Source organism: Enhydra lutris, unplaced genomic scaffold (assembly GCF_002288905.1).
Source record: "Enhydra lutris kenyoni isolate GAN:26980312 unplaced genomic scaffold, ASM228890v2 scaffoldscaffold14, whole genome shotgun sequence".
In the NCBI taxonomy this organism is placed as follows: domain Eukaryota; kingdom Metazoa; phylum Chordata; class Mammalia; order Carnivora; family Mustelidae; genus Enhydra; species Enhydra lutris.
In genome coordinates this window covers 11077018-11099570 of record NW_019154098.1, presented here as the reverse complement: position 1 = coordinate 11099570, position 22553 = coordinate 11077018, and the positions used below count along the sequence as shown (strand labels likewise).

General features: G+C 47.8%; 1 protein-coding gene across 1 annotated transcript in view; it reads right to left on the bottom strand.

Moving 5' to 3' along the window:
• Window positions 1-15412: 15412 nt before the first annotated feature.
• Window positions 15413-22553, bottom strand: part of LOC111146667 (adenylate cyclase 8) — a 222267-nt gene continuing 215126 nt past the window's right edge. Inside the window, exons 16-18 of the mRNA XM_022502313.1 lie at window positions 20289-20381; window positions 18737-18851; window positions 15413-15922 (exon numbers count right to left, since the gene is read on the bottom strand). Coding sequence (XP_022358021.1) covers window positions 15435-15922; window positions 18737-18851; window positions 20289-20381 — 696 coding nt within the window. The 3' untranslated portion in view covers window positions 15413-15434. The remainder of the gene's footprint in view (window positions 15923-18736; window positions 18852-20288; window positions 20382-22553) is intronic.

Genomic DNA, 22553 nt, shown 5'->3' with positions numbered 1-22553 from the left:
ATGGTGCCTATAGGGATGGTGAAAGGAGGACACATTTCAGATAGAGCTAGTAGGTAAGAATGGGGCCTAAGGAGTTTGGAGTAAGAAGTCTGGATAGGCACAGGATCAGCAATGATGGTGTTCAATCAGGGTAAATGCCCGGGGCAAGGCAAGTGTAAGGGTGGGAGTTGTTACTTTGACTGATCATGGAAATCATGCAAGGGACAAGCACACAATGATAGGAGGAGGCAGCCAGACTGGGAGCACCTGGAGGGGCCAAAAGGGCCAGCAGCTCTGGGACAAGAGAGAGGGTGAGCTCTGGGGGGCTGGGTCTAGGACTGAGGCTGTTTCAGCATGGGAAGGGACCTGGAGGAAGCAAAGACTCAACCAGCTTTGGGGTCAACTCCCAACACAATCCCACCTTATGCTCAGTGCTCAAAAAAAGCTGGCAATGGAATGAAGAAACCATAGACGGACTAGGTAACATAGGTCTTGCTTTTCTCATTTTATAGATGATCAGAGACAGTGTTTTGCTCAAGGTCGCAGGGCAAGAAAATGGTGGGGCCAAGACTCAAACGCAGGTCCCCAGAGTCCTGGCCTGGGGCTCTTTCCTTTGAGCACATTGTGGTTCCCTTAGGATTTGTTGTCTGGCCCCTGACTCAGAGACAACCTCCCATCCTCCTGACAGACTATGGGAAGGCAAAACAGTGCTGGGTCAAAGGGGTTCTCAGCTCTAATTCTACTTTTCCATGTACAAGGTGTGCCGTCTGGGCAAAAATGTTTTCCTCAAAATCTTGTCACTTCCTCTGTCACATGGGAATGATTCCATTTATGTAGCAGGATCTGGCAGCCAGCTAGAACGCAAACCCTGTGAGGGCAGGGACTTTCCCCACTGCTCTGTGTCCCTCACCAGCTCCTAGAACAGTGCCTGGTCCTTGCTCCAGTCAACCTTAGTTGAGCACCCCGCACTTTAGGGTTTTGTTCCCAAATTCGACCACAAGATGGCAGCAAAGGAAAGCAGGTCCCAATGACACGGCCCTGGCAGTTCCAAAGGCCTCTCAGACTTCTAGGCTGCTGGTCTCCCAGAGTTAGGGATGGGAGGGCTCTCACTGCTCCATGAGCACCCCTGACCTGGGGGCTGTGCAGAGCCTAATCACTACGCTGTCTGAAGCGGCCTGGTGCTGCTCACATGTGAAAGGTCAGCTTTCTGACCTTGGTCTTGTGGAGCCTTCAACGGGAGCTTGTGTTTTAACTGGTCCCCACTGTGGTGTTGCGGGTGGGGACGAGGTCAGACTGGGATTGTGGGCTAGATGCCCACATGGGGAATGTCATCGCGGCTTATATGGATTGATTACAGATCTTTACACCATCATCTCATTTGGAGTCAGGTGTCACTATTATGGCCATGTCCTTCAGGTTTCAACTCAAATATTTGTTCCTCCATGGTGACTCCCCTTATTTAAAGTAGCCCCCGCTTTCTACCTCACTTCTTCAAGGCGCTCACCTATATCAGGTGCAATTTTGTTTTTACTTTCTAAGTTGCTATTGTGTGTCTGTGGTTCTCAACTCACGAGGACTTTAGGAAAGAGTCGGTCATGATTCTCATGGTATTTCCAGAGGTAGAGTGGCTCCTGGCACACACAGAAGTGCCCAGACGAGAAACAGTGAGTGTGGCTCATGGTCCCCGGTGTGTGGCCATCACTCTTTTTTCTTTTTAATTTTTTATTTCTTTTCAGCGTAACAGTATTCATTGTTTTTGCACCACACCCAGTGCTCCATGCAATCCGTGCCCTCTCTAATACCCATCATCTGGTTCCCCCAACCCCCCACCCCCCGCCCCTTCAAAACCCTCAGATTGTTTTTCAGAGTCACTCTTGATTGTGACACCATGAACTTTCCGGTGGGAGCATGGATCCCATTGTTCTCTGGGCATTCATTTGTCTCTTGTTCTGCTCCCCAGGGGTCTGCAAGCTCAGGGAGGGAAGACCACCCCTATATTACTCAGTTCCCTGACTCTGGTTTCTTGCAGAGTGCCTGGCACATGACATGGCCCAAACACATTTGGGGGCTGAATTTGGCAAGGACTTGTTAAGGTAGACATGGTCAAGGTTGGGTCTGGATGATCTTACACTTTTCTCTCCTTCCTTCCTTCCTTCCTTCTCTCTATTCCTTCCCTCCTTCCTTTCTTTTCCATTTTTTAAAACAAATTAGTATAGTTGACATACAATGTTACATTAGTTTCAGATGTACAACTTAGAGATTTGATAAATTTATTCATTATGCTATGCTCAGCACAAGTGTGGCTACCATCTCTCTGGTTACATCACTACTATAATATCATTGATGGTATTCCCTGTGATGTACCTTTTATTCCCATGAATTATTCATTCCATAACTGAAAGCCTGTATCTCCCACTCCCTTTCCTTTTTACACCCCTCTCCTTCCCCCCGGCAACCATAAGTTTGTTCTCTGTATTTATAAGGTCTGCTTCTGCTTTTTATTTTATTTCTTTCTTTTTTTTTTGATTCCACTTATGAGTGGAATCATACGGTATTTGTCTCTCTCAGTCTGACTTATTTTACTTAGCATAATATGTTCTAGGTCCATCCATGTTGTCTCAAATGGCAGGATATCATCCTTTTTTATGACTGTGTAATAGTCCAATGTGCATACACACCAGTTTTCCTTATCAATTTGTCTATTTGTGAACACTTGTGTTGTTTCCGTATTTTGGTTATTGCAAGTAATGTTACAATGAACAAAAGCCTATGCTTCCTTTTCTATCCAGGGTTGATCCCCACACTCCTGGAGAGGTTCTGGGAACCAGAAGAGCATCCACCTGCCAGCCTTCACGGGAAACTCGCCTCTGGACCAGTTTGCTCTCGTCCTGGCTCAGGAGCTAAGCAGCTGGGCGTGGTTACTGGTGGCTTTCTACAAAGGATCATGTTGAACTGACATACGAATCTCATGAGAGAGAGACAGCTAGCCCCTTTCTACATATGGGAAACTGAGGCTTGGAAATATTAAGTAACTATCCCGAACATCGCCGCTCAGAAGAGGTGAAAGCAACCTTTGAACCTGGGACTCCATTGCCTCTGAGTGCAGATGTGAGGCGAGGTGAAAAAGATAAACAGAAGAATTCTGACTTCTGCTCAGTCTCTCTTTTCTTGGCTCCTTTTACTGTGTCTCTTAACCTTACCTCAATTTTATTATCTGCAATTTTGGTCTCCAAAGAGGATTCAGATCTTCCTGTCTCTCAAGCATTTTCATCAAGATCCCGCACTCCCTGTAATTGGTAGTTACGTGCACACTTGAAATAGCCTTCCTTCTCCCCTGCCTGCTCTCTGTCTGTCCCCTTTTTCTGTGCTGGGCAGGAGTGCTCTGCCAGCTCCCAGCCTCCTCGGCGACTGGATTCAGGTGCCCCAGGCTTTCCTGTTCCCTGCTGATCCCCTGGCCCCTCCCCTCAGGGAGCTTAGCCTTGGGTGGCCCAGGCCAGCCTCCCTTCCTGCTTGTGGCTCTGCAGCTAGCGGCATTTCCTCTGCGGCTCTGGAGGTGTGCCAAGCGGACCCCATGCTGCTCTCCGCAGTCTCTCTGCCCAGCCCGCACACAATGGGTGGAGAAAAAGAAATGAAATTGCGGCCAGCCGAGAGCGAATTTAATGAGCAGGGGAAAGACTGCAATCTGAGACTGAGGCTTGAGCTAAATGGGGCTGTGGGATCTTAAAGCAACAAAGAAAATGAACAGCCTGAGCACAGCGAAGGGTAACAGAACCCAGAAGCCCTGGACTGTGGCCAGGGACCATCTTGAACATGCAAGGTTGCCTCTGAAGGAGATGCTGGCTTGGGCTCTCACCGAGGACAGGGACTGGGGCTCCAAGTCCAGGGTGGGGTGAGTTATCTACATTCTTTCCTCAGCTCCCCTGCTCTCGCGCCCAGGATGCCTCCTTGGAAGACTTTTTGGATTCATATGTCATCCATATGGTTGGAAGACTGTCATGGATGGTGTAGAACACTCTGCCTGTCTTCCCCATCCGCTAGCTCTCCCTGTTCCCAAGAGGAAAGAAGGGTCGCCACTTGAGTGAGTTCAGGACGCCCACTGGGCAATGACTGACTAGCTGCAGAGTGACATCCATAATGCAAGAGCTTATTCTCTAGTCTTTTCTGAGACTTTCTGTCCCACTCCATGTGGCAAATTTGGTCAGCTGAACCAGGACCCGCCCCTAAGCCCCTTCCAGTTTGAGATCTGGCTGTCTCTTTCTTCTGTCATTCTGCCCTACTCTGCTGGTCCCCACATTTCCACTGTTTGGAGAAGCAGGAGGCTAGATGTTAAAGCTGCCAGTACACCCCAACTTTACCCAGAGAGCAGTCCTCTGGGGTCACTGCCTGCTAGGCCAGCGACTAAGAAATCAGTACTGTGACTCCTCTGCTGCTATGATGTGTGTGTGTGTGTGTGTGCACATGTGTGTGTGTGCACACACATGTTGACAAAGACTTTCCTTGACTACAATTTCTTAGGGCTCCTCTGAGCCCTCTTCTCAACTGGGACTCCACCTCGACAGTTGGTGTCTGTCCTGTCTTTGCTGCATCTGCATAGGGAAGGGTTAGCAAGATTCCTGCTAAGTTATCACTGTCATCCTTGATAACTGATCGGGTTCCTCCATTCCACACTTGTGTCTATGTTCTCAGCTGGCCTCTGGCAAGAACATTTTTATGTCAGCTTTGCAGAAACCCTCCTGCCCAACCCCCCGTCCCCACCCCCCCAGCCCTTCACATTCCTTGGTTGTAAATCCTCACCTGTCTTGCCCTGTTTGGAGTGGAGTCCCATCTCTCTCTCTCCCTATTGCAATAGTCTTGAATAAAGCCTTCCTTACCATTTTAATACATGTTAGAATAATTTTCCTTTAATAGCGTGTGTGCGTGTGTTAAGTCTGTGTAGACAGTTTTCTCAGCTTGTCCTTGGGGAGAAAGGGGAAAAGCAAAAGACAGGATTAGGGCACCTCTGGGTCCTCTGCTCTAAGAACATTATTTTGAAATTCAAATATATTCAAATAATTCTAACAGGTCACACCGATCTGTACAGTGCAAGTTCCATGAAAGGTGGGAGCTGTAGTTTTGTTTGCCATTACATCCTCACTACCTAGAAGAGAATGAATACTTATTTGAAGAGAGAATAACTATATGTCCAAGGGCCAACAAAAAGGGTGGAGTGCCAGCTGGGCGTGGGGGGGGGTTGGGTGGTCCATGGTGTTTTTGCAGATGGGACAATATGGGGTACTGTCAGGCATGGGGTGACCTGAGCATAAATTGGACGTGGTCCTCCTTCCTGGCAGTTACAGTCTAGTGGGAGAAAGTCAACAATGAAACAAGCAATGATGCAAAGTCTGGCAATGTTGTATAGGCAAAGGACAGCAAGATTGGAAGCCCACATGACTACAGCTAATCCAGTGTAGCAGGGTGGACGAGGAGGGTGCCCCAGAGGAATTAACTTCTGGGGTAAATCTTGGACCCAGTGTCAGCAGCCCAGGGAAAGGAGTGAAAGTACAAAGAAAGCAGGGAGCGATCCTAGCAGATTAGAGGGAATGGAGTGGTTTCTGTCTTCCTGAGGCATGGAAGGAGGGTTTGAATAGAGAGATGGCTGGAGAGGGGTCTGGGACCAGGTCTGGAAGGGCTTTCTGGAGAGTTTGGGCTATATCCTCTGAGCAGGCATACCTGGATTCTATTCATTTACATGTTCTCTCCTGTGTTCGTTTAGTGGTTCGTTTGCTCATTCATTCATTCATTCATTCAACAAATGAGGTTGAGGACCTACCATGGCTAGCCGCTGCATTAGCCACAGTGTTAGGAGCAAGAACATGACATGGTCCTAGTCTCAAAGAACCTTGAGCTGCCATCAATTAGTTATTTGGGCTCTGCCCCTCCAATGTATCCATTCCTATATGAGGTCTGGATGCTATTGGCCTTGATATTGGCCAAGGTACTGTTTTCAGTGGTTGGATTCTCTATAAGAGATTGATTCCTTCTATTTAAGCAAGGGAGACTCAGAACATTATATTTTAAGCTATTAATGTGAACTATGATCTCATCTGTAATTAGCAGATGGGGAAGTCACAGACAATTAGCAGTAAAGTGTGAGAGCATATACACCTGGGCTGAGAAGCAGTGGGGTGAATTACAGTGCACACTGGAGAGCTGGAGAGGACAGGCCTGCTGGGCTGGCTGTCGGTGTTAACTTGGCACCACTGTCACCATCTTCTAAGGTCTTCTCTGCATCACAGAGAAACCAGGGGCTGCACCCCAAAATTGCCTTCCCCATGCAGTTCTGGGCTATCGTTTACTAAGATGCACAGTGTTTAAGGGATTTGGGGTCTGCTCCAGGAAAATAAGCGATCACAAAGTGGTAATAGTTTGCACAGGCTCTGTATGGGCAACATGTGGATGAGTTTGCAATACAGTTCACCTGGCCCCAAAGTCCACGCACTTAACCACTAGATGACACGGTTTTACTGGCTTCCAAGAAGGTAGGCTTAAAGTCTAACAGTTATTATGGGAGGAGAAACCAGCCTATTCACTGCAGGTTCTTAATCAGGAATAATTCTGTGTGTGTGTGTGTGTGTGTGTGGTCTGTGTTGTTGTGTCAGTAAGGGAAGCAGAAGGAGGAAGGAGAAGGGGAAGGGAGCTTAGAGAACCAGTTGGATGGGCCACAGCTGAGCTGGGATTCAGGGACATGCTTTCAGGGCCACAGGGCAAAAAGAAGCTAGAGGAATGGAAGATGGCTCCTTCACAAACCATTTGACCAGAAGCTCATGGGCATCCAGGTGATGGTGCCTGGAAACACTTGGATGTCTGATTTCCTAGTTCAGGAGAGGTCTGGGCTTACTGTCTAGGTTTGAGAATCATCAGCAGAGGTGTGGATGATGTCATGGGAAGTTTATGATGGATCTGGGCAGAGTGGAAGGGAAGAAGGCAGCTTAGGCTCAGAGAATCAGACAACTGCTCTAAGAAGCTTGACTGAGGTCGGAGAGGCCAAAGTAACGCCAGCAAGGGTGGGCTGTGGCTGCGAATAGCAAGGGAGGCCAGTGGTCCACAGGGAGGGAGTAGTGGCCTGGGTCAAAATCTCCATCAGGGTCAAGCATCATGACTGTATTTCCAGCTTGGACCTTTCCTCTGATCTCCATTCTCAGATCCAGTGGACAGTAGACATCTCAGCTGCACCTGTCTGAGAGCAAACCTGTGCCCGCCCCCCTCTCTACCCAAACTTGGTTCCTCTTTTCGTCCTCTGTATCTCAACACCCCTTCTAGTTCCCTAGGCCTCAAACCTTGGGAATCACCCTGGCCTCTTCTCTTCTATATCTTGCATCCAATCCATCATAAATATCATGAACTCAGTGCTAATATATCCAGATATACCCAGAATCTGACCACTTCTCACCCCCACAGCTACCAGCCTGGTGCAGGCACATCAGTGGCTCACAGTTATTTTACTGGTCTCCTGACTCGTCACGTTGCTTCCACCCTTGTCCCTAAGCTGTATCGCAACATGGCGGACAGATGCTACCTCAAAAGCTTAAACCCAAACATGTGGCTCTTTTGCTCCAAACCCTTCGCTGGCAGCCCATCTCATTTGGAGGAAAGTCCTTAGAGTTGAGGAGGCCAGATGGTGTGGGCAGGTGAGGCAGTCTCTTTCTGACCCAGCTGCTGAGGGATTTGTTTCAAACCTCAGGATTTGCCCAGTTGCCTGCCTTCTTACCCATGCCTTCACCAAATACAAGTGAACAATCCCAAGTACAGGTCTTCTGAACAAAAGAGATATATTATTTTCAATGAAGACTATATTTATTTCAACAGGAATGTGGGAAGTGTCAGGGGAGATAAGTCCCCGTTTGTGAGGTCTTCTATAGATAGCGGGGGTTTCCCTTGCTAGGTCCGCATACTCATCAAAGACCACCCTGCAGCCCCCAAGTGCCACCAAGAGAGGGCACTTCTCTCAGAGACTGGTGCCCAAGGGAAGGTGTTCCAAAGGGTCCATAACCTGGGCAACTTCAACAGTTTCTTTTTGGGCTAGTTTGGTCATTTCTGCAGAATAGCAAGCTGTCACTCAAAAGATCCTGTCTGTTGTTTGCTGGTTGCTTCTGGCATATAATTGAACTGCCCCTCCAGTTGTTAATAATCTCTACCCACTGGGGATGGTGAAGGTGGCTCATGGTGGGACTTGAGGTGTTAAGGAAAGGTGGGAGGTTGGCTGTTGGCATTTGTAATAATCACCAGTTTGAACAAGTTGTATAGGAGGGAAGGAGTTAAGACGAGTGACAAGAACTGCTTTCCAAGGAACAGCATTTCCTTATTTTTCTCATATTGCTGAAATGTTTTTTTGGATTGAGAACCTTAACCACTCTCCCGGTTATAGAGGAAGCATGAGTGTGCTGGACAAGTCCTTTGAAGTGGCAGGTGTCCTGTATATGTATGTGTCTTGGGGGTGGTGCAGTGGTACTAATCCTTGGACACAGGCCTTGCAGAGTTCCTCTGTGAGGGGGCTGGGGTGGAGCTCTGAAGGAGTATATAGGAAGAGTTCAGTATGGATTGTTCTGCTAGGTTCTTTCTAAAAGTCTTCTGTGCAAAAAGAGAAACACCACCCTAATGGAATAGCTTGGGAATTTCTAGTCCTTCGGATTATAAGGAGAATTTGGTACATACCATAATGAATTGAAAATTTTATCGTACATCTAGCTGGGATCAGCATTCTTCCCCTGAAAGGCACAGTTTTTCGGAAAATACTTTAAGTACCCTAGAGCTAAGAACTTTGGAGGTGAGATAGTTGACTGGAGCTCAAACAAATGAATTAAAAATGACTTGTCAGGGCCGGCTCCTGGCCCCTACTCTGACCTCAGCTCACCCACAGTCACTCTCCCTAACTCTGCTTCAGTTCCAGGCCTCATATGTCCTGCCGCAGGGCCCTAGAACCTGTTCTTGAAAGGGAGAGGGAGGGAGGAGTGAGGAAGGGCTGAGAAGGGAAGAGAAGGGCGAGCAAATAGGGTGATGAGGGAAGTCTGGGTGGATGGGAAGTGCACTGGGAGGTGCGGTTAAAAGACTCTTTAAGAGGGGAGATACTTAATATTTCTTTTGAAGTTAATTTTTATTTCAGGAGTGTTAACCACTCCTTTGTCTTCTGTCTCTAAATTTTCAGCCTATTTTATGCATGGACGCTTTCCGCAGGTTGTGTGTGTGAGTGTATGTATGTGTGTGGGGAAGTGTATATGCATGTGAGTGTGTGTGCAAGTGTATGTGCATGTGTTTAGTAAGTGTATGTGTACACAAGTGGTGGATGTTAGTATAAGTACATGTAAATGTGTGTGGAAATGTATGTGCGTGCAAGTGTGTGTGTATGGAGATGTATGTGCATGTGCTGAAGTGTATGTGCATATGAGTGTATATGGGTGTGTGTGTGTGGAAGTGAGTGGGTATATGGGTGTGTGGGTGTGTGAGCATATATGCATGTGAGTGTGTGTTAAGTATATATGCATGTGTGTGTATGTGGAAGTGTACGTGCATGTGAGCGTGTGTGGGTGTGGAAGTGTATAGGCATGTGAGAGTGTGGGTGTGTGTGAGTGTATATGTACATACATGCGTGTAAGTGTGCATGCATATAAGTGGGTGGTTGTGAGTGGGTGAGTATATGTGCACATGTGTGGAAGTGTCTGTGCATGTGAGTGTGTATGGGTGTGTATGGAAGTGTTATGTGTTTGTATGTGTGTCTGCATGTGCATGTTTACACAAACCGAGGAGGGGCCGAGTTTCGGGTTGGGTCCCAATGGCGTGGAGCAGAGATGGACTGTGGAGCAGTGGGCACCAGAAGTAGGGTTATGATGAGCATTGTGGGGGCTGGAAGTAGGGTTATGACGAGGGTTGTGGGGGCTGCAGGCACCGTGGGCCTCCAGGGGACTTCGAGCCAACCTCATTTAGGCTCGTGGGGTGGGGAGAATCTATGGTGACAGGGTGGCCTTATTTATAGTGAGCAAAGGAGAGGAGGTCAGAGTGTTCACGTGGAGTCAAAGGACATGAGACTGGGATCTGGTTCTCTGCACTGGCTCTATTTCGACTTCTGCTTGTTGAATCTTGGCCAAACGTGTCTCCCCACTTTTGGCTTTCATTTTCATATGTGCGAAATCAAGTCTTTGGACCATGTACAATCTTTAAGCTCTTTCCAGTTTTAATGCTGTAATTTTTAGAGTTTTTAAAAAATTTATTTTTATTAATTTTCATGAGCCCTGGATTGCTGGAACATTGAGATAATCAAATTTCTCCCCGAGAGTTGTCATGAAGATCAACTGAAATCATTTTTGGAAATGGACTTTACAAACTGTAAAGCACTCTGAAAATGGTTCTCATTACCATTATTGTTACAATCATGTCAAGATAGGAGTCAGTGTATTACGAAAGAACCATATTTGAAATTATTTCCAAACAGAAGCTGATTGCACTCGAGTCAAGCTGTCTGTTTTTATAAAAGGAAAAGACAGGGGCATGGCGTTGACTCAGATCACTCATCAGAATGGTGACTCTCGGAATGACAATATTATCTTCCTGCGGCCAGAGGGGCAGGATGGCGGCGGGAGGTGTGTGGCTGACATGCAATTAATAATTCAGATTGGCACAGGGCACTGTTCTGCAGGGAACCCTGCCCCCAGTAACTCATCAATAAAATATTGGGTTCAGTTGTTTGGAGCCCACAGCTCATCTGAGAGCAACGTTCTCACTTGGAAATGCTGGTTGGCACAGGAAGCAGAGTGTCAGAAAAGCCTGCGGGTCTGGAATAAAAATGTCAGGGGAGGAAATGAGTCTCCGGCACTCCTTCTCTCACTGCATCCAAAAGGGCAGCCTTGAAATCTGGGTCAGCAGTGGGGACTGCGTTGTTGGGAAAATGCTGCGTTGGGGCAGGGGAACGCCACGCACCCTGTCGAGCCGACCCCCTTGCTGAGGTGTCCACCTCTATCCTGGGAGTGGTCCAGACCCTCTGGCTCAGGGTGTAATCTCCAGGGGTCCAGTGAAATCCTTTGCATGCCTTTAAGGCAATCCACATTCTTTACTTTTGCTGAATTATCCATTTTTTCATGATTAAAGTAACATACTTTCCTTAAAGCCAATTTTATAAATGTGGACAAATAACCAAGACTTAAAGATAAAGGTGAAGGACAGATGCCCTTCAGAAAAGCCGTTGTGTGTAATAATAGCAACAAGCTGTGCTGGGTGGGGCAGAGGGCCAGGCTGCTGGGCGAGGAGACGCCTTGTCACGTGTTGTCCACACGGCAGCCTTGTGAGGCGGTGTGAGGCGTTGAGGACCATCGTTTATCGACACTTCAAATCCCGCAGTGCTCTAAAAACTGATGTTTGTTTTATGATGAATTTGGGGGCAAAACACGCCCTGAAGTGAGTCCTATTTACAGACTCTAGTTAGGCTACTTGGTGTGAATATTCGTGTATTGTGAGAACATTTTTATGAACAGATTTAATTACTGCCTCAGACCCCTCTGGGGATGTTCCCTAGTACATGATATTTTAACCATGGTTCTCAAATCTAAAAACTTCAAAATTCTGAATCACAGCGGTTTCTGTGACTATCCCCACGCTGCAGGGGAAGAATCTTTGGTGCACAGTTGATGCTGCTGATGCAACACCTTATCACCGACAGGTGGGGGATGCGAACCTCAGTCTGCACACCTGGAGGAATGGAGCTCAGAGCTCTCATCGCTGCGTGTAAGGACCTTTTCCACATCACACCCCACCGAGAGAATGAGAAGCTGTCTGACCTCTTGGGGGACGGGGAGGCTGATTAGGATCAGGGCAGTGGTGCTGGGTTGTCCTGCCTGCTGCTGTTCCAGACTTCTGCCCTGGTCCACCTGTCTTCTCAGCCTTCAGGCTGTTGACAGAGGGTCTGCTCATACTTTCAACTCTCATTCAATGAATATTATGCAGCCGCCGAAGGGCTGGGCAGTGATGCTTCAGGGCAGGACTCTGGAACAAGATCTCCTGGGCTTGAATGCTATCACCCCTATTTTCCAGCTTTAAGACCTTTACCAGGGAAGCTGCTCAGATCTCTGAGCCTCAGTTTCTTCATCTGTGAAATGGGGATGATAACACATTACTAACTTCCAACCGAGAACAGCTATGCTCACGTGGTCCCTAAGAAGAAGGGAAGGAGTGGAGATGGTGTGGAGCATTTTTGAGCTCCCGGCCATCCACCTGACTTTATGGGAGGGCAGAATGGGAGGCAATAGGTTCTCAGATCCAGCCCTTGGAGGAATGCCTTACCTCTTCTCTAAGAAGGGCTGTGCTCATCTCACAGGAAGCTGTGCATCATTTACACAGGCTGAAAAACGTGGTTGGGGGGCAACTGGGATCAGCATCTAGAAGATGTCAAGACTGTCAAGAACACAGAGCTATCAAGAAAGCCCCTGTCTTGGGCTTGAACACATGGAGACTAAGCAGTCCCTATTCTGTTTCTGTTTGTATTTCCCTGTTTGGTGCACGGTTCCCTCTGCCAGAGTTTACACTTGGCATTAACAAGATCAAACCTAAAACTGTCACAAGCAGAATCCAGTGGGGGACACATGAGTTTGAAGCCCCTGGTTGGAATATTATGCCGGGTTTGTTTCTGAGTTATACCGGGTTTCTAGAAATCATGTGACATTTGAAGTTCTTTTAATAAATGAGATCAACAGACCAAGAAGCAGGCAAAGAGAAAACATTATCTCTAATACCAGGAAGGCTGCCTTTCTTCGCCGCCCCTCTAGCCTTATACAAGGCCCAAGAAATGGCGTGCTTCTTAGCTAGTCAACCACAGGCCAGCTTCCTGGCTCTGTCTCTTACTCTTTACCCTTTATGGGAAGACTGAGTACCTACCAGTGCCACAGAATGGGCTGACCCAGGGGCAGGGACTCAGTGATTTGGGGCTGTAGAGGAGCAGAGGCCAGAAGCCAACCTGGTAGGGTTCTTGATGATCAAATGAAGATATTTGGCACCATCTTGCCCTGTTGCTCCTCTGTTTGATAGAGCCTGGTTGGAGCCACACCTTCCAAACTCAGGATGGGGTCTCCATCACCTCCATCTGTTTCATTTCAGACCCTGTCATCACTGAGCCAGGGACAGGTTCTGGGTGAAGTTTGACAGCAGCAGCCCCACCATCACCCCTAAATTGGCAGCACGAGACGGGGGCTGGCCCAATGCCTCCTACCTTGGTTTCTGCCCAGTTATCTTGCTTAGAACCACATTCTGCTTCTAGTCCAGGGACTCTGTCCTAAGTCCTAGCCCAGGGTTTAGGGACAATGTCTATGCTTGGTAAACTCTCTCCTTGGGGCTGGATCCATCTCCCCACAGCCTGTCTGCTTCCTGGGGCCTCTTCTGAACATGGCCCATTGATTCTGGAAGCTACCCTGTGCTGTGGATCAGACCAAAGCTTGATGGCCCACACGAAGTTTCCCCTGTCTTTGGGGTGTCAGAGCCTGATGACCATCTCTGAGGCTGGACTCATTGCTGGGACGTTTGCGGAGTCTCCAGCCAACCTGAACTCAGCTTCCCCCCCACTTTCCTGTGGGTCCAAGTCTCAGCACGCTCTGAGATTGACTTTGTTTAAATGTCTTCAGCAGCCTGCACTGAATAAACCTGGAGGGTTTCTCTGCGTCTGAGGACGTAATAATGAAACCTGGTGTTTGGGAGGCTTTATATTTGACAAAGGCTTTCACTTGATACCCTCTTCTCACTCCATTGGGACCTTGAGTATTTCTTTGATACCTGGATAGTTTCTGAGACCAAAGGCCATTCCAAACATGGCTCAGCGTTCAAGCCCCCGTCCCCACCACTGTGCTTTGGGCTTCTCTGGATACAATAGTCTCTCTTCTACTGGGCCCGGGTGGGCGGTGCTCTTACCTGAGATATACCGGGTAGGTATTTCCTTGACAGCGTGTCCCCTGAGCTAAGTTTCTTCTAAGTGGCCAGCTGTTAAGAGTCAAGAATTTAGAGAATGGTTGGGATTTCATACTCTTCCTTCCATTACTTCAACCTTGTACATTCTTCCAACACAGAACTTACCAGAATAGCTCAGGGTTTGCAAAGGTGGACTTAGAGAAGTGGCGATTTTTATGGAACAGATAATGCGTCTCACTACATTTCATTTTCCTTTGCATAGTAGACACAGGAAGAATCCTTTCCCTAACCTCCCCCGTAGTGAGCGGAGCCAGTGACTGAGCTCCGATGACAGAGCAAGAGTGTGCCACTTCCAGCTGGGTGCCTAAGACCTTCTGAGCTACGCCCCTTCCTTCCTGTCTTCTCTTCAGCTGGCTGGATGTCCAGGATCAAGCAGAGTGCTCTACGTCCCCAGGAACAGGAGGTTAAGTCCTGAAATCATGGCATGGAGGCACCCCCCTACCACCACCACACGTCCAATGTGTGATGGATGTGAATGAGAGAAATCCGTGTTTTAGCCACTAAAGTGGGAGTTTTCTTTGATAGCAAAATGTTGACTGATCGATAGAATTCTGATCCTAGTCCAGCAACTAACTATGTGACCTGTGGAAGATCCTTTAATTTTCTGAGCTCTCTTGTCTGCCCAAAGCTTGCCCAGGAGTCTTTGTGGTCAGGGGAAAAGAGCATAGGGTGTAATCTTCTCAGGAGAGGGTATAACCTGCCTGCAACTGCTTCCCCACTCATGACTTTGTCACTGTTCCTCCAACAGATCTCATAGGCTTGATCCCACTTCTGGGCCTTTCTGAGTCTTTCTGACTCCTTCACTTTTCCCCAGGGTGCTCCTTTCCTACCGTTTAAAGTGAATCTTCAACATGAAGCCCTCGAAGAAGTCTTTCTTGTGGATTCCAGCTCAACAGCCTCCCTGACCCCCAATTATTTTTCCCCACTGTTCTACCAGATTTTCTTTATTGTCTCTACCCCTACCTGGACGTAGACCATTATAAGAATATGATATATTATCCCCACCCTGAATGCTAGCTCTATGAGAGTAAGACTTATGCCAGGATTTCTCTGGAGCTTAGGAAAGCAGAGGAACATTGTAGGTGCTCAGTATATGCTGGTTGAAGGGATGTGCAAAGTACTGTGGGGATTACATGAGGTCATTATAGAAAGAGTTGAGCATTGGGCCCTGCACACTGCAGGAGCTCAATAAAAGGCAGGTGTGTCAAATGTCTAATTACAAGTCCCTCCTTCACACTCAACTGTGAACCTCTCAATGTCAGGGACTAGGCCTTATTTATCTGTGTTCCCAAAGAAGCTTGTACATAAGAGGTGGTCAGTAAAGTTCTGTGATGGAAGAGAAACGCAACTCCTATCTTCAGTTTAGTGTAGCCAAAGACTAATGAAACCATCCTTGTTTTAAAAAAAATTAAACCTTTTTATTAGTATATTTATTTTATATATAAAAGAAATACAAAAAAAGAAACACAAAGAAAATGCTTTTATGGCAAATCAGACTTGTCAGTGCCTTCGGCTTGGGCTCCAGGCTCTGGCCCGCTGGGTGTCAACAAAGTCCGCCGGTTGTAATGACCCTTGATAATCCCCGTGTTGTTGTTCTCATTGAGCAGCTGCTTCTGCCTTTGCCGGTTGAGAGACTGGACAAGGCCCAGGACGACTGCGGCCAAGGAGTACTGCCCGGGCAGTCTTCTCGGGGGCAAGATGAATGGATTGGGTTGGACTCTTCCCAGCAGAAAGTACGTTTTGATTTTTCCTTCCTGTTCACTGATGCCCTTCACATAGATCTCCCCTCGGTAGTCAAAGGCAAAGCCCTGGTCCTTCAGGATGAGATAGGTCTCCTCGGGGACTTGGATCCTGCCGCTGACACCTGTGCTGTCCATTCGACTTGCCAGGTTCACGGTTTTGCCCCAAATGTCATACTGTGGTTTCTTAGCGCCGATAACGCCAGCTACCACGGAGCCATGGCTAATGCCTGCAGGTGACCAAAGGAGTGAGAGATGAGAGAAGAGGGACATCTCTGAGATGGCTGCACCCCTGCCTGGGACAGTGACCAGTGAGGGGGTCGCCCCTGCAGATACATCGTAGGGCCCAGATCCTGCCTCAGTCACTCATTACATATATGGTCAGTGTCCATTCTTTAGCCTATGTGGACCTCACTTTTCCCATCTACAATGTAGAAGATGAATTGAGATTATGAAGTAAGGCCTTAGCATGGTGCCTAACAACCAAGGAGGACTCAAGAAGAAACTGTTATTATTCTCACGTGGACAATGACTTATTTCAGCTGCTGGGACAGACAGAGCACTGGACCATGAGTCAGGATGTTGGGTGTCCTCCAGCCTCTGTTACTACAGAGCTCTGAGAGCTTGGGTAGGCATTTTCCTTCTCTGTCTGCTTTCAGGTGCTGAGCTTCATTCCCTTGGTTCATGGCAAAAGCCTCCCAACTGGCTTCCCCATCCCCTGTCTTGTCTTCCTGCAGACCGTCCTCCATACCACTGCTGAAGGGCATCTGACCAAGCTCCAGCCCACTTCAACACCTGCCATGGCTCCTTTGGCCTATAGGATGATGCCCATGCACCTTGGAATCACAGCCAAGGGCCTCTTGAATCTGGCTCTTGCCTGCTTTGTCAGCCTCCTTCACTACCACTCTCCCCTTCACCTTCACCTTCTCACCCTTCACCTTGCCTTGTACCCACCCCAAAGTGCTGGAGTTGCCCTCACCTGCCAGCCTTCAACGTACCTCCGTGCCTTTGTCTCTGCTCATCTCCTGGTTTGGACTGTCATGTCTGCCCAATCCCATGGTTAATTTGGCAAATGTCTTTGAAGACAGTTTCAATGACTCCTCTTTTATGCAACATGGGCTTCTTCTAGGAATGATAGCATTTCACTAATCATGTTGGTGGGCATGTCTGTCTCCTTCTAGTAGACTTAGAATTTCTCATGTATTCTACCAAACTGACTAGACACCTGCTCGGGACCAACATTATTCCAGGCATGGGGGATATGGTGGAAAGGAAAAGAGACATAGCCCCAGCCCTCATGGAGCTTACCTTCTACTGGGGAGAGACAGAAACAAACAAACAAAAAAGTAATTTATCAATGAATCATAAAGGCTGTAAAGAAAAACCAGTTGGGTTAGAGGGAGAGAGGTGGGAGGGGACATTCTGGGAGAGGGTGGTGAGGAAAGGCCTTTCTGAGTGGACATCTGAAGACAGTGACAGGACAAGCCATGCAGATATCTGAGTTAGATCATTCCAGGCAGAGGGAAGAGCAAACCCCTCCCTGCCCTACACAAAATCAGATAGAAGTGACTAAGAAATTGGGGACGCAGACCTTTTGGACCACATGGGAACTACAGTGACGGAGATCTCTCTATGATTTGCAGACCACGTTACAGGCATTACCCTGTCTGAATCCAGGTTACTACTGTGAGGTGGGGGTGATGGGTGGGGGTAAATAATAGCATGCCCAGCTTTCACACAAGGAAACTGACATTCAGAGGGTTCGAATGTCTTGCCCAATGTTGTAGAACCAGTCTCAGTGGACCCCAAACACAAACTGAGATGCCCAGGGAAGCTAGGAAAATGATCTTCTAACCCCTGAACGATGCCAGAACTCAGAATTTCACACCAAGGGTCAGCCCTGACCCCAGCGACATCTCCTGCTTTGTTCAAGGTTGATGTTCTGCTTTTTTAGTCCTCGTTCAAGTGTGTAGTCAATGATTTCAGAAGGGACGCGTAGGGTCGATGGAACATGTGGGAACAAGCCCTGAGCATCCCAGCCATAGATCCAAAACATAAAACAGAACTTCTTTTTATTTTGGTGAACAAAGGTGCATGGCATTTGCTAGCTCTGACAAGTCAGATATTGGCATTTCTTGACCCTTGTTTCTTGAAAGCTACTCAGGGAAAGCTAAGTCAGTCGATGGTATGCTGGCCAGAGGACATCTAAAATCTGAACACTACAGCAAAGGCTGTGTTAGCCTGGAGCCTGGCAGCCAGAATGTCATTGATCTGTCCCGACGTCTTGGAGCCCCTTCCCGAGTGGCCATTTGGCTGTGTGATCATAAGCTATTACTCTCCTTCTCCGGGCCTGAATTGACCCACTATGAAATGAGGATGTGGACTAGAGCAGGGGTGTTTACACTGTGCTGGAGGAGGTCTTCTAGAATCAGCAGGGATGCTGAAGACATTGACGAGTTAGACACATCATAAAGGGTCACTAGTCACATTGCTATGATTTCCATTGCACTGTTGCATTACTCTTGGATGTCTCTAAGCTCAAGGAAGTGTGAGCTGTGTGGCCAAGGGAAGAGCTGAAAGGTTTTCTGTCTGTCCCTGAGCAATACAGCATCTGAAAAACTTAGGAGTCAAATCCTGCTTTTTTTTAGGGCATTATCCAGAAGAACCAGGGAACAGCACACTGACCAACAGCATCAGATGACATGAAGTCATAATGAAAGGACAGATGACTCATCTCTCTACCTCAGCAGGGCCTTGTGTGGGTAGGGTACTGCACAAGTAACTTGGAGGAAAGGTAACTTGTAGTGTTTGCTGTGTATTTCTGCACATAGGCCAGCACTGTTCCCTGGCTTCTGGCACCCTGAGTGACAAGAAGGCCAGACTGGCCTGAGCTGATGCTGTCCTTGTCCTTGGCAAGGTCACAGCGAGCCTGCTGCATTTTGCAGGGGAAAGCTACCCATGGCCCAGGGCATGGGAGGTTCTGATGGAGCCAAGCCAGCCAGCTTTATGGGACCCCACTCACCACACCTCCAGCGGCTACTCACCAATCCGGAGTTCGAAATTGTTGAAGGAATGTTTGTTGATCTCCTGTATGCTCTCAGTCAGGGCGAGGGAGAAGTCAGCTAGGGCACACAAATGTCCCCACTTGTCTTCACATTGCTGGAGCAGAGGGGAGAGAAGAATTCATTCACTGTGGCGAACATGAGCCTTTCTGCAGCAGGGGCCTGTCCTATGTCCTAACCCACCTGTGTGCCCCTGAGATGGAGATAACCAGATATGTGAGCCTCTGTACACTCGAGTCAGCAGCATCCCCGAAATGCAGGATGACGAGAGATTTGCTGAAGCAAGTGTAATATGCATGGCTCATCATATTCCTTTCCCCACATCTACACTTGTTGGGTTGACATGCCATGCATTCCTGAGTACACTTACAGGTGTGTGTGTGTGTGTGTGTGTGTGTGTGTGTGTGTGTGTTTGTGTGTGTGTGTAAGTGCTAGGAAATCTGTATATTTCCTTTGAAGCACTCATACCGTCTGTTTAGGGATGTTTCATATAGACCTTTGCTCACAGAACTCCTGAGGGAGGAGGAGAGTAAGCCTCAGGGCCTCTCTGAACCTCAATCTCCTCATCTATAAAATGGGGATTTGCACACGTGCCCTGACTGCTTCCCAGGGATTGCATGAGACTGCGTATTTGAAAGCACTTTGTGTCCTCCAGAGCAGAGCAGAGCAGAGCAGAGCAGAGCAAAGCAGATCAAATCATTTCAGTGGTGGGTCAGGTAGTAATATTCTAGGCTTTGTCATGTTTGCTCAACGCCGCCATTTTAGCTTGAAAGGAACCAAAGATAAACTATGTATATATGGGTATGGCTGTGTTTCAATAAAGTTTTATTGACAAAAACAAATGGTGGGTCAGATCTGGCATGCAGGCTGTACTTTGTGAACCCTGCTATAAAGCTCCACACATGTGCATCCAGTGACTAGTGTGCACGTCTTCCCAGGTAAGTGCTCGTGGAATGCTTCTAGGTTTTTAGTTGGAAAGCAAGTGAAGAAAGGATGAGAAGAAGAAATGAGGATTCCTTCTTCCTAGTAACGTAGACTACTATCCATGTAGGCTTTTGCGTGGGAGCATGACACAGTCTCAGGTCTCATCTACTAACGCTGGAAGGTAGATGCTAGTGTTCCTACTTGACACTGGTGCCCGGCCCATAGTCAGCCTTCAACAGAGTGGGAGATATTATTAATATTCTTACATACCATAAGAATAAGAAAACAGGCTGGCATCAGGGATTTGGTAATACCCACGATTAACTCATACCCAGGGTAATTTCGTGGCCCTGATTTTGTTCATCAAGTCAACAACAAGGCTCAGAATGGAGCCTAGAGGTTTCTCAGTTGTAAAGAAGCATTGTTTCATCCAGTAGACCCCACTGCCCGTGGGAGCAAATGTACGTCACACAACTAGAATATCCCGTTCATCAGAGTCTCTCCCCACACCCGCTTGCAGGCTGGTGACGGTGGCCTCACTGCCTTCACCGGCATGACCGTAGTGAGGCATCTGCCATGCAGTGTGGCTGAGAGCAAGGAGTTTCTTTACCTGTTTCTCGGGAGACAGGCCTGACACGGCCATGTAGGTGCTGCCAATGGTCTTAATCTTTTCAATGTCTTGGAACCGGTCTTCGCCGAGGAGCTAAAATAGATCCAGGCAATGATGTTAGTCCTGGTGTTTATTCTTCCAGAAGATGCTTTCCTGAAATAGGCCCCCGGCTCACAATGAGGACTACCTGTGTCTGGTTTAGCATCCTTGAGACAGCTAATTTCTCTCTGAGAAGCATGCCTTAAGGCAGTCAACATATGTTTACTGAGTACCTGCTAAGTGCCAGGCATCACGATGGATGTGCCCAGATACTCTTTAAGGAGTAGATCTGTTTCAGTGAATCTTCGAAATATATGGTTATTTTATTGGTTCAAAAAAGAAATAACTAATGTTCCCCGATCCACCAACAAATCTTTTTGGCTATACCTTCAACATGTATTTGGAATCTTAACACTTGCTGTCAGTATACTGGTCTGAGCCATTGTTGGCTTATACCTGGTTGTTGTACCACCATGACCTACCTGCTCCCTCCCTCACCCCCACACTCCCACGCCAGCAGCCAGAGTGATCCCATTCCATAGCAAGTCAGATCATGTCCCCGGTCCATGCAAAACCCTCCTGTGGCTTCCCATTCTACTCCCCCCAACAGATGTCCATGTCCTAATCCTTGGAACCCGAGGAAATGTTACCTTCCATGGCAGAAAGGACTTTGTAGATGTGATGAAGTTAATGATTCTGAGATAGGGAGATTCCCTAGATTAGCTGGGTGTGCCCCTAAGTAATCATAAGCATCCTTATAAGCGAAAGGAGGAGGCAGGAAAGTTAGAGAAAGCAATGTGGGGGCAGAAGCAGAAGTCAGAGGTGTGACTGTCGGCTCTACAGATGGAGGAAGGAGCCACAAGGCAAGGAATGCAGGTGGCCTTTAGAAGCTGTAATGATATGGATTCTCCCTTGAGCCTCCAGAAGGAACACAGCCCCGCTGACACCTTGATTTAACCCGTGAGATCCATTTTGGACTTCTGACCTCTAAACTGTAACATAATTAATTTCTGTTGTTTCAAGTCACTAAATTGGTGGAGATTTGTTACAGCAATGGTAATGACTAATACAGTAACTACCCATTGAGCTTCTGCTATATCTCATGAACAAGATGGGAGGTCCCAGCCATCCATCAGAGGGCTGACAGCCCAGGCAGGGGCAGGGACCACATGTTAAAGAGAAAGGAACATACTTACAAAGCCCAGATACAAGGGCGGGTCAGGCCAGGTGGAGACATCCAATCAGTGGGGCGCGCATATATCTACTAAGGTAAATTGAAATTCAATTGGCCACCCGTGTATGACCTAGCATGACTGTGCAGTTTTCTCTGTGTATTGCAATCTCATTGTCCACCTGTGTATAGCCCGGCTCAACCATCTCTATAAAAGTTAGTCTGTGAGACTGGGAGGGGTCGCCTCTTTGAAGAGACGGCCCGACAGGTCAGTGTGATTCTCGATGCTTGGTGCGAAATAAAGCTTTGCTTGACCTTCACTTTGTATCAGTCTGGTTCCTTTGATTACGGACCCAACAATAACCCACATCCAACCCTTCAGGAAATCCTTAGCTCACCTTCAAAGATATCAGATTCTGACTGTTTCTCACTACCTGCCCCACACAGGTCACACATCCATGAAGCCAGCCCTGGGTGGAGGATGTAGGTTCAAAACTCAAACCTCCCTGTGTCCCAGGGCTAAGCTCTAACCTCCGATTTCCCTATGTTGGTAGGGATTTAGATACAACTTTTGGTTTGCCAACTCTCTGTCTCCCTTTAAGACTATAATATGCTCAGGGGCTCATGCCACAGGTGGGTCAGACAAAGAAGATGAGATGGGTTTTCTACCCACGACTTGCTACAGGCATCCTCTCAAAATTAATCTGGAACTAAGAAAATGTGAAAAATTCCAACTGGAGATAAATTCTGGGAAACAAGGAAAACACTGGCAGGTGCTTTTGTGATTTGGTTTGGGGTGTGTGTGTGTGTGTGTGTGTGTGTGTAGCCTGATTCACAGCTGAGGCATGCTTTGTTTATTATTTTTGTTTCTTGAGCTAACGTGAAGCCACTGTTCTGCCCTGGGGAAGGTTCCACCAACCACACCCAGGAAGGGAAGTGGCTGCAGCAGCCTGCGCGTCCTTAGCCTGGGATCACGTCTGACATTTGCCCTTGCACACAACCAAGCAAGTTTGGTCTCTTAGCAGCCCTGTGGCTGTTAAAATATTAGCTTGGGG